The 16544-nt window shown below is 38.7% G+C and overlaps 2 protein-coding genes across 2 annotated transcripts; both read left to right on the forward strand.

Moving 5' to 3' along the window:
• The first annotated feature begins 1724 nt into the window (after positions 1 to 1724).
• Positions 1725 to 12827, forward strand: nfatc2b (nuclear factor of activated T cells 2b). The gene is made up of 10 exons (XM_079684838.1): positions 1725 to 2062; positions 2894 to 3848; positions 4270 to 4441; positions 5307 to 5509; positions 6341 to 6513; positions 6807 to 6947; positions 8695 to 8750; positions 9054 to 9186; positions 9572 to 10186; positions 12423 to 12827. The coding sequence occupies exons 1-10, from the start codon at positions 1936 to 1938 to the stop codon at positions 12467 to 12469; spliced, it is 2622 nt and encodes an 873-aa protein (XP_079540964.1). The 5' UTR covers positions 1725 to 1935; the 3' UTR covers positions 12470 to 12827.
• Positions 12828 to 13001: 174 nt separating this feature from the next.
• manbal (mannosidase beta like) lies at positions 13002 to 15955 on the forward strand. Its single transcript, XM_079683900.1, has 3 exons — positions 13002 to 13161; positions 13936 to 14134; positions 15528 to 15955. The coding sequence occupies exons 2-3, from the start codon at positions 13985 to 13987 to the stop codon at positions 15636 to 15638; spliced, it is 261 nt and encodes an 86-aa protein (XP_079540026.1). The 5' UTR covers positions 13002 to 13161; positions 13936 to 13984; the 3' UTR covers positions 15639 to 15955.
• The last annotated feature ends 589 nt before the right edge of the window (positions 15956 to 16544 follow it).

The following is a 16544-nucleotide window of genomic DNA, read 5'->3' on the forward strand; positions in this document are numbered from 1 at the left end:
AGAAACCAGGCTATCCGAGGGCACGGGCAATTTTTTTCTAGAAAGGTCTCATGAACTTCCCCACTCAATCTATCAAGACCCGAGCAGTTCTACCAGAAGTCCAGGGTAAAGGCACAGGCCGGCGCATATCGCCAATGGCATTACACAGTCTATAGTGCAACTGAGTTTTCTGAGCAGCGTAATTTATATGTTCATCTAAATGCAGGTAGTTGACGTAACTGATCATGCATACAGTAGGCCCCAGTCAGTATTAAACCATGACCACTGATTTTTAGTTCTGAGCTATAGAGCCTTGATTGAGTAATCAATGTGTTCAATTTAACCAGCACTGTGAATAATGCAGTGAAGATGAATCTCTTGTAACAAGTCCACTTCAGTGATTATTCCAGGCAAAGTTTATTCAATACACATACTAATAATAAGAAATCATTACATTTAAGTGAATGCCTTATGAAGCTATTAAGAAGTGACTTGGCTTATAAATGTGAATTCAGGACACAAACCCTGTGAAAGCACACTTCTGAAAATATGTTTTAAAGAGGGATTTCAAAGGGATAAGGAGCTCACAAGTCTGATCTCCTCAGGGAGGTTGTTCCAGAGAGTTAGAACAGAAAATGGCGGGTTACACTGTATAGTTTACTGTTAATGTACACAGAAGTTACTCAAGATTACAAATGTTATGACATTTAGTAATGAATAGGAGCATATATTTCATTTTATTAAATGGAATGAGAAGCAAAATGAAAACAATTGAAACAGTAAAGAAAGATATCACAGGACTGTGGTTTTTTCTTCTTTTGTGAAACAAAAAAGAAATCCGACCACTAGTCAGATTTATTTGTTGGTGTGTAGCCAATGGACTACTAACTATATAAAGTAAGTAAAACAAATGCCGCTCTGTCAAGCTATAACAAAAAGATGCAAGAATGTTATGAATCTATATGATAATTACTTAAAAACTAAAGCTCTTTATGTTTTCTGATTTGTGGCAATTGATGATTATAGATAAATATGTTCATCAATTATTTATTGATGACTGTGAGTCAAAGTGCAGACATGATTAATAGCATAAGTTAACGTTTATTTAACAAACTTTAGCGTTAGCAATGCCGGCTTGCTAGCTGTATGCAGACTGAATTTGCCATATGGCGTAATGTAAACGTTGACGAAAAAGCGACGGTTGTAAATACATGTTTTATGACTATCAAACAGTAAATTATAAATATTACATTTTAGTGTTGTTACTTACTCTGAACAGCTCTAATGCACATCGCCACAGGTCAATCAGCACGGTGAGGGGGGCGGGTTCGGAGAGCAGCCGTTCCGTGATTGGCTCTGTCCAGCGCCATATGAACCAGATGTTGCCACTGAGTGCAGTGCCAGAGCTGAGAAATTCGCTTCAATACCACCACCTAGTGGACAAAAGGTGCTTTCACTGCATTTTGATTTAATTTAAAACCATTAATTTATTTTAACAGTTTATGTATGTACTTATTGCGAATGATAACCAAATATACATCTAATCATGTGTTACTATCTAATGTCATACTAGTTGTGTTTACCCTCTTTTACAACTCCTGTGACTCTACTTTACTCTCACAGGAGGAAATGAGGAGCACACACACACACACACACACACACACACACACACACACACACACACACACACACACACACACACACACACACACACACAAGTCTGCACCTTCTGTCAGCTTGTCACCATCAGCAGTAACAGGAAGCGTCTTTTTTCTTGTCGCGGTGTCGAAGGTTTTATTAAAGCAGCTGCGTAATGTTTTAAACGTATATCTTAGAACAAGGAAAACAACTGTTATAGTGTGTGTGTTTTTTTATGTTTGCTCATGCGTAAGGGCTTGTTTTGGTTATTTGGCGAGTCTGACAGTTATTACTAAAGTTAACGTGTGTAAGATTTACATGATGACTTCTGGGGGATTGGGCTTCACCGATGGCCTGGAACAAGACATCAGCCAGGAGGAGCTGGACTTCTCCGACCTGTTTCTCTACAATCCACCTGGGGAAGACTTTCCTGTCAGTGATAAAGGTGTGTAATCCTTACTAGCATGCAGTATGCTTTAACGTGACTTTCCGTAGAATATACTTTCCAATTATTAGTTTTTTCTTAGTTATTTTTATATTGTGAACGTGTAAAGAAAGATACATTTTTTGTTGAGGTTGGAGTCAAGTAAAGATTTCGGATATCCATCAGTGGGTACTTAGCTGTCAGGTACTGATGTTATTGTACTCCTCTAATCTTCCTCATTCACGGTCATTTTTAACTCGGATACATCATTAAAACCCTTCTCTCTATTTGAGAAAATACAGAAAAGTTGCATTGCATTGTATTGTCAATATCACCGTTTAATGGAGCAAACACAATTCCTTCTAAATTCAGTCTTCATTGTTGTTACTTTACTTGGATGCTTGAGCTTCACTGTACAACATGATGCATGGGCGTTTCTGTCATTATTTATAATCATATGTAATAAGGTAATTTAACAGATGAACAATATTATGGCATGTAGAACAATATCTCAAAACAGTGGTTCCCAAACTTTTTGGTTTGAGTTAACCCAACAGCCCTTTCAGATCAACTCACACAAAATTAGTAATTCATCAATTCCCAAAGTCTGTTACAAATGTTATAGCCGAACACTATAAACTACTGTTATTGATAAATCAATATTGAAGATGGATATCGTTATTTTTTATATAGGATTAGACTGTAAGTATGTAGGTTCGTCAGTAGTCGTAATAAAAACAAACGTTGGAGTCAGGCTAAATGTTTGAACAATTTCTCCATTACTTATACCTAATATCAGGAAACTAGTAGCCTAGCCTTTTAGAAATTAATTCCTTATCTCATTTTTGACAGATGACTCAAGGGCTCTCCTTCAAAACAACAACCAGCCTCCTCTGCTGGTGGTCGACCCTCACACTGCCTACATCTCCAGCTCCAGCCAGCAAGACCCTTGTCCAGACCTCTCCTCCCACAGCCCCACAACAGAAGACCTGTCTGAGGCTGTGATTGACTCCCTGGGGCTGGCATCAAGACTGGCGAACATCCCTGCTCCCAGTCCTAGGATTGAGATCACTCCGTCAGGCGACTCTTTCAGCTCTCAGACCCTGGAGCCCAGCCTTGGCACCAAAGCTCTTGGGGCCTACAGGGAGTGTGTGAGCCCTGCCAGCAGCAACTCCTCCTCTGGCTGGCCTGCAGAGGCATACTCTCCTTCGGCTTCACCCTGCGTCTCCCCTTCCAATGGGGTAGGCTGTGGAATAGGTTTGTCCAGCTTGGAGCTCTGTACGGTTATCCAGGGCATCCACAATTCTTCTGCCCACTCCTCTCCTGGAGCCTCGCCTCGCAACAGCATCACAGACGAGACCTTTCTCCAACCTCAGCAGCACCGCACCGCCTCATCACTCCCCCACCAGCGTTCCCGCTCTGTTTCGCCACATGGAAAGAGATCCTATGACCAGGCTCATTCCTGTCGGGAAGGCACTCCTGTTAAGCAGCGCTCGAGGAGTCCCAGTCCCATCCCTTCTCCCCATGAGCAGCAGGCGTCCTACTACCCCCAGGCTCAGACCTCCTCCTCAGGATTGGAGGAGATGCTGAACAGCCTCAGCTCCTGTCCACCCAGAGCCATGCCCTTCTCAGCGGTGCGAGATGTACATGGGCAGGCCCAGAGACAGGACTGTGTGTATGGAGAGAGGTATGACTGGGCCATTGAGCAGGAGAGGATAAGCAGGGCAGGAGCTGAAGTCAAGTCTGAAACTTTCTATATGCTGCCAGCTGTGTGGGCTCCTCGTCCAGTTCACCAAGGAGCCTTCGGGTGTGTTACATTACATTACATTACATTGCATTTAGCTGACACTTTTATCCAAAGCGACTTACAATAAGTTCATTCGACCAAGAAGATACAAACTAGAAGAAAACAGAATCATATATGTACATCAGGTTTCATAGAGACAAAACATTTCAAGTGCTACTCAACTGGCTTTAGATAAGCCAGTCCTTTATTAGTATATAAGTGCTTTGTTAGCAATTCTTTGTTAGTGTTATCTGTCCTTTCCTATAACTTACAGAGAAGTTATGTCTCTGAACTTATTTGGTTTATCTTATCTTGCAGATTACAATATACATCATACATGATAGTATATTTTGTGGTTTAAGGTAACATTTTGGAATATCGTTATTGTTTTTTCTTTTCAGTTTCCCCTCTTATTGCTTTTTTCTTTCTATCTTTTCCCCAGTGGTCTCTCAGTGGCTCCACTCCCGTCTTTGGAGTGGCCGTTGCCCAGCCAGTCGGGTCAATACGAGCTTCTTATCCAGCAAGAACCCAGATCTCACCACAGGGCTCACTATGAGACTGAGGGGAGCCGTGGAGCTGTGAAGACGCCTAACGGAGGTCATCCGGAAGTTCAGGTGCTCCCCCTGGGTGTGGGCTTTGGTGGAATGTAACAACAATGTTTAAATTAAGAACTATAGTATTTTCATTTTATGCGACTCTAAACCTTTTAATGTACTGGTGAGAAGTAAAAAAAAAAGTGTTTCTTCTTATTAACTGAGGGTGAATGGTTCCTTTTATGAGTACAAAAATCTTTACCCTAATACCCTTTTTTTTTTTTTAAAACCCTCTTGGATCAGCGGGACGTTGTCACAAAGCTGAAACAGGGCTGTGTTTCTGAGCTCATGAAAAGTTAACCTTTTTTTTTTTTAAACCGACTTTGCCGTAGGTTAAACCATCCAACAGAACAAAAAGATGTAGAAAATGTTTAAAACATTTAACATCTACGGGTAAACATTAATACAGCAGTAAAATTAACAACATCATTAGTAAAACATTGAGAGATAACATTTTCCCACAGAATGAGGGCTTCTACTTTTGATACTTTGAGTACATATTGCTGATAACATGCTTTTTGAAAAGTTTTGGATGCAGGACTTGTAGTGCAGCAGGAGAGATTTAATTGACGACGGTATTTCCCGGATAATGTTGTGTTTATGAAAGCAAACAGCCATGCAAATGAATGAAAGAGCCTCACATTACTACTCCCACAAGGAAAAATGATTAGGTACGGTTGCTAAAACGCCCTATGCAAATCAGTGTTCTTGACATGCCAGTTAGACAGTGACCAGTGAAATCCTCCTCACAGGGTAAGGGTTAGGGTTGAACAAGATTTATTGTGCCGTCTGAATTTGTTTACAGCAACCATGGAGGTTAATTATATTGTAGTTAATTTACTTCAGTGTGAAGCAAGCATTTAATCGCCTTTGTTGCCCTTACTAGCTCTGCGGGTACGAAGGCACAGCTCCACTGGGCCTGCAGGTCTTCATAGGAACAGCAGACGAGAGGATCCTCAAACCTCACGCCTTCTATCAGGTGCACCGTATCACCGGGAAGACCGTCACCACACCCAGCATGGAGAGGACGATGAACGGGACCAAAGTGTTGGAGATTCCTCTGGAGCCAAAGAACCACATGGGTGTAGTGTGAGTATCACCCCACAATTTAACATAGCAGTTTTTACTCTTACCGTAAGATGTATTTATGGAACAGATGCTGTTGGTGGGAGTTGCAGAGTGTTGGCGGTATCATCCTTAGAGATTTCTGCCTACTCTCGAATATAATGGAAGTAGATGGCACTCTGGTTTTGGTGCTCAAGGGCAAAAGAATACATTTGAAGAACAATAGCATTGTCTTAATTCAGAGAAATCCAAGCTAATCCACAGTTGTGAGTTGTGTTGACTACCATACTATACTTGTCAACCGTATCACCACACAGAAGGAAGCATACATCTACTCTTTTTGAGTTTTTCAAAAGTTGTTTGCAATCACCACATTTAGTTCCATTATAATCTAGAGAAGGCAGAAATCTCTATGATCAATGTCTTTGTCTCACGTTAAAAACAAGTAAGGCGAAAAATACTCAATATTTATTTTGCCGTGAAGTGTTCCTTTAAGTAATCTGCAGTCACGTCTGTGGTGTTTTTGCATTTCCTCTCCCATAGATACAGATGCGGAGATACATAAGACTGAGTTGACGTGGCTGTGTCATCTGTTTTCTTTAGATGTACTGCTAAAAAAAAAAGTATTTGTGCTAATGGTTCTTCTCTTACTATTCTCACTCATGGGGGAAATTGCTGTTCATGCTAGCTACACATTTGTTTCTGCTCCAAAGAAATTGCAGTTGCCACTGACTGAAAATTCAAGTGCATCACTTCCTGTGTGCCAGAGAGTGTTTTTCCAAGAAAGACACTGGGTGTTCACAGCCCTGCTTTGATTAACTTGTGTTTTATCAGTCTTTTTCTTATATTTTACAGGATTGACTGTGTAGGAATCCTTAAGTTGAGAAACGCCGACATTGAACTAAGGAACGGTGAGACGGACATTGGACGAAAAAACACACGCGTGCGTTTGGTGTTCCGTGTCCACATTCCTCAACCTGGAGGCCAGCTCGTGTCTCTTCAAGCTGCCTCTCAACCTATTGAATGCTGTAAGGAGGGTTTCATTCCTCATAAGATTCATTTTGCTTCCTATCACTTGGCAATGACATCTAATATTGCAATATTAATTTGCACTACTATACTAATGCCTTATCAAACCACCTCAAACATACCTTCTGTTGTCTTTTACGAGAATGCTTACCAGGCTATGATAGTCAATATTGCAATTCTGGAATTGAATTATAATATATTTTAGTGGCCACCTGCCCTAAAGATGTTTCCCCTAGATGTTTTCTGATCTCCCTGTGGTTTCTGATAACGCTGTCTCTTCCTGTTTCCTCAGCCCAGCGCTCTGCTCAGGAGCTCCCTGCAGTGGAGAGGCAGGACCTGGACCGATGCTCGGTACACGGAGGGCAACAAATGGTCCTTACTGGACAGAATTTCACATCCGACTCCAGAGTGATCTTCTCTGAGAAAACACAAGGTGAAGTTTTAGCCTCCGTACTGCTTCTAAAAGGCTTTACTAAGTATTAAAGATAAAAAAGATAATATTTCACCCGAGAAAATAGTTAGAATTCACTTTCTTGCCAATAGTTGGATGAGAAGATTGATAACACTCTCATGGCTGCACAAATGTTAAGCTACAGCAACATTTCCCCCAGTATCTAATCCTTTCTGATGCTACTCTATATAAAAAAGTTAATTTTTTAGAAATAAGGCTATGTTTATTCATTTTAAATGTAATTAGGCCTACATTACAACATATTTACACACAGATCATGCAAGGCCGGTTTCTCTTTTATGCTTGGTTTAGTGCTTCAAGCCCACCTCAGTTTTTACCAACCGTTTTTTATGATGTCACCCATGCTCTGAACAAAGAAAATGGCTAGAAATCTGACAAATAGCACATTTGTTAATAAACAAATACAATAGTGTATGTTTATCACTATAAAAAGCAGAAATGACTCGTTCATTCATCTCAATTGTTTTTTGTGGCTGAGCCATGTTAGCCCCCAATCTTCACATTTAATTTGAAGCAAGATAGCAAATAAGTTCCAAAAATGTTTAATTGTTCTTCAAAGTTATTATAAAAACTCTTGATGTATATGTTGATCTAGAGTTCTTCTTTTATGTTGATAGACGGAGAAAGGTTACTATGATTAGTCTTTGATTATTTTGTGCAACAACACTCCAAATGTCCTGCTCGAGCATATCCAGCATGTCATGTTTGTATTTTCAGAGTATTTGCATATCGCCTGGGCAACATTCAATTCAAGTGACGCACATCTTCCTTCAGCCCCCACAAAATGAGCCACCCACTTTTTAAAACTTTTATTGTTTTACTGGCAAGGGACAACTTTGTATTTATTTCTAAATGGAAATGTCTCACCTTGTCACCGCTGCACCTGCCCACACAACATTTTCACATTGGGTTATATGGTTTAAAAGCAGGATGGGTACAGTTGACTGCATGTAAAGCCTCCCTGTTGCGCGGGGTTTCATGCAACAGGATGTGGTTAGAGAGACTGATAAAGATTCAGAACCAGAGCAGAGGCTTTGTGTGTGTTTAGTTCAGAGCGTGGGTAGAAAACAGAATCAAAAGGTAGAAACTGAGATGTGAATGAAACACTAAGCCAGGCCGAAAAGAGAAACCTGATTTCCGCCTTCTGCTGTCTGCGTGAAAATGTGCTCACATAATCACATTTTAAAAAGGACTGGCGTTATCGTAATTCCTGCAAATTCTTATTTTTATATACAGTATAGTAGCAATATTAATAGTCAGATATTGTAGGAAATGTGCCCTTTTGCTTTCATTCAGGAATAAGAACATACAAAAATAAGACTACAGCAAGCAGGTATTAGCTTAGCTTATCACAGAGGCTGGAAAGGAAACAGGGGAAACACTTACCAAAAGTAACAAAATTAGCCTACCATGTACCTTTAAATCCCAGAAACCCTATTAAACCACGATTTGCAGGACATCCAGGTATTTTCGGAATATTGCATTTTAAATAATGTGTATTGTGCCATAATTAATCAACTGGTTGAATAAGTATTTGTTTTATTTGCGTGGGAGCTAGGATAGCTGTTTCTCCCTGTTTCCAGTTTTTATGCTAAGCAAACATTCTACTGTCTGCAGCTACATATTTCTTATATTTCTCACCTTCTTATAATATTCTCGTAAAAATATCAAACTATCGTTTTAAACTCCATCTGCCCTTTGCTTTCAGATGGGCAGCAAATCTGGGAGATGGAGGCCAATGTGGACAGAGACAAAACACAAGCTGTGAGTCACACATGCTATAAGGAATACGCATCATTTTACATGTCCAATTGTGTGAATTTGTATATATATATATTTAATCATCAAATCAACGGCATCTCTTACAAATTCACATAAACAGAAAGCAAAACAGGTCACCACACGCAATGTGCTACTTTTAACATTTCAAAAAAGTTTTTCATTTCTGATACTGATCTTGATCCTAAACACAAAAGCAAGAGAATTGGGGCATCAGCCGCCTCTCTGTTTCAACATGACAGTTTATCTGACACGTGATCATCTTTTCTGTGCTGAATCCTCATCTAGAACATGCTGTTTGTTGAGGTCCCTCCGTTCCGAAATCGGACCATTTCCCACCCAGCAAAAGTCAACTTCTACGTGATCAACGGGAAGAAGAAACGCAGTCAGCCTCAGCACTTAATCTACACTCCGGGGATAGGTAAATATCTGCCGACCGTCTCAGATCTGTCTATACTGGAAAAAGAGGGGTACCTTGAATGTTGAAGAAATGGGATGGTGACAAAATTGTCAACAGTGCCCAGGAAATAGCTCAACTTTAAACAGCTTAGATACAACTGCTATATTATTAAAGTCAGTCAAAATCAGCTAATTGCTTCTTGGTATGATCTTGGTATACAATTTTACAAGAAATCAGAAAACATAAGAGATGAGTCAGTCATTAAACTGCAGCCACAGCTCAGGTTTTTGCGTAGGGGCATGACTCTCACTTGCTCTAAAGAGGAAACAAATAGCCTGTTTTGGTTTCTGTAACCAGATAACGATAGACCTACATTGATGTTTCACCTTTGTTTATTTTGTTCTAGCCATTAAAGCAGAACCGCTGGATGACTACCAGCTGAATATGTATGGTTACTCAGACAATCAGCCCCTCACTGGCCTGTCAATGAAGTCACTCTACCATCAGCTGGAGCAGGAGAGCAGCCTTCAAGCCTTGAATGTTTCCCCAACAATGTACCATCTAACAACTGCAGACCCGAGAGCCCATGTTGTAGTCCCAGATCCCCTGGACGAACAGCCACTCTATTACGGTTCTTTGGTCAACAACCCTGGGCTGTACCACTCTGCAAACCAACGTTACAGCGGGAGTGGTCCCATCCTCCTTGGTAGTTCCCCGGTAGCGTCCCACGCTGCCTCCACTCCCAGCCCCTGTGTGGGTGCCAGAACCGCTGTGGGCAAACTTGATGAAGGTCCTCAAGTTGGTGATTCATACGAGGCCTGTTTTGTGTCAAGACATCAGAGTTTTGTGCAGACGGCGCTACCACTGGGGAAGTCTCCACCATCAAGATACATCCAAGGCCCTGTCCAAGGGAAGGCTGGAGGCCGAGTGGAGTCTCTGACCATGAGGAACCATGAGGAAGGAGCCCCAGAGAGGGTCACCGTCAAACAGGAGAACCTCCGCTATGCTTACCTGGAGGATGGTGAGTGTTTTTATTGCATAATGTAATTCTTTACCAAATTACGTTTCATCCTCACGTTTTGTGTGTACAAATGAGAGCAACACAACGAATACCTTTGAGGTGCTTTCATCCCACAGGCCATAAGACAAATAAACACCTGAGCTTGCACTATTTGTATAGGTTTTTTTAATATTTATTTTGTTATGTCTTGTAAATTGCACTGTTGAGGAACATGCGATCAAACTGTTTCATAGTACATTACATAATTACACCGTAGTTCTGTATATGTTATGATAATAAACCTTTGAATCTTGAATCTTATTTTTTTTTAATCTTGTCCCTATCCTTTGGGGCCGGGTTAATCGACAGATTCGACACACTTTTGATTGTGATTGTTCTGAGAAACTAAAATGTTTAAACAACAGGTTATATGAACTGGTTCGTTTCAAACATACCTCAACCTTAATTAGTGAGCCTTTATGTACTGTATGTACTAGTGCTATTAGTGTTAAGAAATACGGAATAACTACTACCCTGATATCCATCAAACTTGATTATGAAGCATGGGCAAAGGAAGAACACATCACATTTTTTACCAGATCCAAATCACAGGCCTTTTTAGTTTGTGTATCCAGTATGGAGAATAATAGGCCCTTTCCAAGGAAGGCCCATTCCTCACTCATTCCAATAGTAAAGCATATCTTTAAGTAGTTAAATGAATAATGGCTGAATTCAATTTGGATACTTTACATTACAATTACATTACAATACATTATTAATACAATGAATGGTTATCGTGCATGCTGGTGTACTGTCACAGGCACCTAAACACTATAGATCAGAGAGTTAGCAGTCACACATGTGCTTTTCCTGCTAAAACAAGTCCAACTTGAGCACCACAGTTACATAATCTCTCAATCAGTCAGAAACTCTGATTCATTCTGAGTGCAGTCTATTTGAATGCAGAAGGATCTGTTTCTATCTCCGCTTCAACTTTTATTGTTTCCTTGAAAAATATTTAGCTGAGTTCTTAAAGATACAGTACTGCAACAATTGCGTCAACAAAATACTAAATGGCAGAATATGAGTAATTGTGGTCCGGACTGCAAACGCATACAAGCACATTGCAGCTGTACGCTTTCAAATCCTGCATTGTGGTTTGTGTTGGGCTTTTCTATCCAATTTCCTGTCTCTTTCAGAATCACTCACACAACTGAATAACACTCACTGCTCTTGTAGAATCTTCATGCTCATGTTGAAATAAATCAAATATAACTTGGTTATGAATTTTGATGTATTTGAGGATGAAAAGGGGGAAGAAACAACATCACCATGAAGTTATGTACCCTGGCCTTATTTGCTGTGTAGAGCAAAGTCTCTGTTTACACCTCTGTGATGGAAGGCAGAAACAGGAAGTTTACTGAATAGGCAAATACATGCACACACCTGTGGTGAAACGGAAAAAAAGAACCAGCAATGTCCTTTGTTCTGTTGCCTGATACCGACATGAAGGTTTTAGCAGCTACAACGATCTGTTTTACCACACGTCAGCAGTAAATGGATATGTTATTATTTATAGTAATTTGTATTTATTATGAGATCCTATTGATAAAATGTTATTCTTTCAACAGTACTTGAAAAAAAAATCACTGATCTAGTGGGAAATACTTCATTACTTCAAGGACTGCAAGTCATCATTGGACTGATGCATACATTAATTTAGAACATTTCTGGTGGCCTTAATCACACATCACATGCAAGTTCAAAGGGGGAACGTTTGCCGCCCTCTCTCCCTCGTTTCCTTTACTTTACTCATCACTATCTATACTCTTTGATATATTTGACTTTGGCGACCACTGCTGGTACTATTAAAAACAAATTGATGTAGATCACTTTATCCCAAGAGCTTCCACTAAGTAGAACAAGTGACTTGAGGATGAATTAGGTGACACCAATTTTGACTGGAATAGTCTCTTATGTTTCACAAACAATCATAATTTTAATATCCGCCAACAGGGGCTTTAACCATAAAACAAATGATTATTGAAATTAGAAACAGTTTTATTTCAAAGAAGTCTTGCCCATAAAATAATGTTTTTTTGGTAATCTGGTGCATACCAAACAACGCAGTGCAAATGTCAAGAGTCAAAAATAGTGATTCATGTACAAGCTACATAAAATAAGCATCTTGTCTTAATTTATGTAAGCATGGTTGTAAATAAGAAAGTCGCTCACCCCTGTCTGTAATGTTTTACAGTGAATGACATCATACGCAGAGACATGAGAGGACACAATGGAGAGTGAACCTGGAGGCCTGCAGCCGCCATGATGTTCTTCAGATCAAGCATAAAATGAGTGTCCTTGAGGAAAGCATGTATTAGTTATCAAAGAAAAATCTTTATTGGTGGCTGACATTTAAGGCAAACAATCTAAACTATTACAATGACTTTAGACTCTTTAGCCCCATACTGTTTTATCTATTGTGTCTTTCTTTTGTGTTGTTTGACTTGTCTTTATTCATATAATTGTACAATTGCTCTTTTTAAACATGACTAAAATATTTTATATAAAGTGAAATCTGTTTGTATGAATCAGTGTGTATTCAATGAAGTAAGATCTGGAATAAACTGAATAATAAATAAAATATTCTAAACTAACAGAATTTGTTTTTTTTCCTGATAACAAATGTCTTTGTCTTTGAAATAGCTTTTCTTGTGTGGAAGTCATACATCAGACACCATTATAAAGTTAATACAATATAAGATTTATCTTATATGTAAGTTTTTATAAAAACGCTAGAGGGCGACATTTTCAAAACAATCATTCCCCGGTTCGGATGTGGCTCACAGACTTGTTACGTCACTACCGCTTGGTGAATTCCTTTTCCTCTCTTTTGTGTGCATCTTTTTCTTTACAGCGTTACTAACATTTGTGCCCTGATATTGAAGTTAACATCCCTGTAACGGCTGAAGGAGAGTGAAGTGTTCTTGTTACTGGTGAGCTTCTTCTTCCACACACTACTGTCTTCATGGTTTTAATAATGTAACCACACTGCTCTGCTACGTTGTAAATCATTCGTTGCAGAGTCTATTTACATTAGCCTCCAATGTACAGTAACGTTTTGTTTTATCAGCGTGATGCAATGAGAGCACAGAACATCGTTTGATTCATATTTCCACGCTTTTGTTACAATTCAGTGTTTATAGTGTGGTTGTGGATACAATACGAGACAGGCGAGCACCTCTTAATCTTGTCTGGGAGCCATGAAACCCTCATCGTTTAGGAATTACTGACATGTTGTTAATCTGCCTGCTAGGGTCTCTCTCGTTCTGTGGCAGTTTTGCATCAAATCCATGTTTATGACAGATATGATTATTTGGCTTGGTAAAATCAATAAGCATATGTACATAAAATGCCTACATAGGATTCCATTGAATACACGGAGGGTTTGTTATTAATATTGTGCTGTTACTGGGGGAAGTATACATTTATATACTTAAGACTAAAACTATATTTGAACTACTGGAAGAATAAGTTCAATCTCATAAGTCACTGAAGAAAAGCACTGACTTTGATTTGAACTACTAAATATATTTACGTTAATTTGAAGAGCGCGTTTTTTTTTAATGAAAAGTTGTAATTAGTATTGATCTGGCTCACCCTGTGTCAGAAAGTCTTTAGTGAATAAGACATGTTAATTTGCCTTGTCATGTACTTAATAATAATTGAAGAATAGATCTTGTTGCTAACCGTGTTCCTGTTGTTTGCAGAGATAGGTTGGTGCACGGAAAAATAACCAAACAGACCATCATCAGCATTATGTCTGCAGAAGTGGACCTGTCCCCTCCAGAGGTCCCTGAACCCACCTTTCTAGAGAGCCTCCTGCGCTATGGGCTGTTTCTGGGCGCCATCTTCCAGCTCATCTGCATCCTCGCTGTCATCTTCCCCACATCCAAGGGACATGAATATGTGAGTAGACACCAAGAAATTGGGAGGAATAGGGGATTCACATGAAACAAATGTTGCAGTTGATACCAAAATGTCACATCTACATTCTGCTGATTTCTTTCAATTGAACCTATTAAAATGGTCTGTTGAATAGGGATGAAATATGATTCTAAATCTGATGTAAAACATTGCACAATCAGAAACATGTGCAGCATGGAGCAGCTGCAGATAAAACAGCCAGGATTTTTGATTATCTTTTTTTTTTTAAATGAATAACTTTTTCTCCTATCTTGCTTGACAGATCTCAAAGCTCTGCAATTACACAATTTTGTGTAAGAAATCTTGCAGATTGTTTTTTCTGAGGACTGAATAATAACAGACATCAGTTATAAAGAGTAGTGCAGAATATCTTATTTTTAAATGTCCATGAACACAGGGCCACTAAGGGCTTCTGCCACGATCTCCTTACTTTGAACTGTCAGGAGAGATTATTTATAGACAAGAGCATTTAAATCCACAGTCTCATAATTCTATTTTCAGATGCTCTCATTACTGTCCACAGTATGTCGCCATTTCATCCTCTACAGCAGCCTGCTGTCAGTCTGCCTTGCCATACAAAGACAGAAACAGTGCTGACAGGGGGAAACACGTCTGGATTTGTTTGGCTTGTGTGTGTTTCTGAGTTTTATCCATAAAATTCTCCACCACCAACGTAGAAAAGAAAAGAAGAGATAACAACAAAGTGGACGACAGCTGAAGAAGGCCTTTTGATTCAGTTTTTATTCATGTACATGTGCATCTTGCTAATATAGATTTTTTTGAATAATTTCAACTACATTTTATTTAAATTTTTATGACGTGCATTCTATGTAATCTATTTTTTCAATCTAATTCTACTAATATTATCTTATATTTGTTTAAATTATTTGGCATCCTCCCATTTTTTTTAATGTACATTCTGTGTCTGTTTTCCATATTGTAAAGCATTTAGCATTTCTTTATGAAGCAAGCTATACTCAGTTTATTATTATTATTATTCATTTAATTATTACTCCATAAATTCAGGGAACTGCCTATAACAATTCCATTCACTTGTTAACACATAGTCTGAGGTATCTGGAGCAATGAAGCACTGGAATACTTAAATTTATAAGACTCAGCCCCCATCTAAAGTTTGTTGTATGAAACACAGACTCAAAAAGTACAAAATGTACTTGAAAATAGTGTTTTGGCAAATTCCCTATGTGAGAGTGTCAGCTAACAAACACACCATCCAAATACATATTCAAAACAAAAACACAGTTATCTAATCATGTGATCAAGCAGTCATGTGTCCTAGACCATATTTAAGGTGACTCAGAGGATTTACTTTTAAATAACAGGGTGGTTAATGCGTGTTGTGTTTGCTCAACAGGAAGAGACTGAGTTCACTGATGGCAAGGCCACCGAACAGCTGAAGAAACCTAAAGGACTGACCCCGCAGCTTCGGCAGAAACCAAAGAAAGAGAGCAAGAAGAAGCGATAGATAGTGCCGCGTGTGTGCATGTGTTAAGGTTTGTGTGAATGCGTGTGTTTGTCGACATCCGTCAATCAACATTAAACGGTTACAATTATCACTACAGGAATATGAAACACTAATGTTATATTTACAACATTAAACATGTCTACATTTAATTTGAGACACCTTGACCTTTATATTGACAACAGTATTAAAAGGAGCAATAGTCATGGCGTGTTTATGCAGCTTCATATTTGTTTTGCAATTGTATTTTATAATAAATATCATTGATTGAATTGTATTTGGATTTCAACAGAAAAATAAATCCACTCTGTAGTCATTCACTTCTGCTGTTTATATTAATTGCAACATTTTCATTTGGTCAAATGAGTCAGAATCAGATAATTGTTTTTATATTAACTCACTTCGTATGACAGAATGCTTCATGACTTCCTGTCAAAGCTACAGAGTTGGCCCCACAATAGCCTGTTCAACTACAGGTAAGGTATATTTAACTTGTTATTTTTCTCTTTTAAAGGTTTACTTGATATTCATCGACCTTATAAAGGGGGTTAAGATAAGAAGAGCCAAGTTCTACTTAATAAACAAATGAAAATAAATCGTTAGTGATATTTGAACGAATGTTAACATTCATTTTGAAACTGTTATACAATCCTTATTTCCTATTCTTAGATTTTTCACACTTTCATGCTCTAAAACCTAGAGCTCTGATAGACTTTAACACTTCCCAATTATATCAAATTAAAAACAAAATGTTTTCAGAAAAATGTGCCTGTTTAAAACGAAAAGCAGTAATAAGAAACACTTAATATATAATAAAAAAATAACTATGAGTAAAAAAAAAGCATTAATAAATATAAAAAGCTATAGGGCCTACCTAGCTGTATCAATCTAAGGGTTCAAGCCAAAACT

Source organism: Notothenia rossii, assembly GCF_949606895.1.
Source record: "Notothenia rossii genome assembly, chromosome: 5".
NCBI classification, from domain to species: Eukaryota; Metazoa; Chordata; class Actinopteri; order Perciformes; family Nototheniidae; genus Notothenia; species Notothenia rossii.

What these genes read in the sequence shown, in the direction of transcription:
- nfatc2b (XM_079684838.1), top strand. Translation starts at nt 1,936, where the DNA reads ATGATGACTTCTGGGGGATTGGGCTTCACCGATGGCCTGGAACAAGAC. An exon ending in GAGGTCATCCGGAAGTTCAG is followed by an intron (nt 4,442 to 5,306) that starts GTGCTCCCCCTG and finishes TGCCCTTACTAG; the next exon opens with CTCTGCGGGTACGAAGGCAC. An exon ending in CTCTCAACCTATTGAATGCT is followed by an intron (nt 6,514 to 6,806) that starts GTAAGGAGGGTT and finishes CTGTTTCCTCAG; the next exon opens with CCCAGCGCTCTGCTCAGGAG.
- manbal (XM_079683900.1), top strand. Translation starts at nt 13,985, where the DNA reads ATGTCTGCAGAAGTGGACCTGTCCCCTCCAGAGGTCCCTGAACCCACC. An exon ending in CATCCAAGGGACATGAATAT is followed by an intron (nt 14,135 to 15,527) that starts GTGAGTAGACAC and finishes TTTGCTCAACAG; the next exon opens with GAAGAGACTGAGTTCACTGA.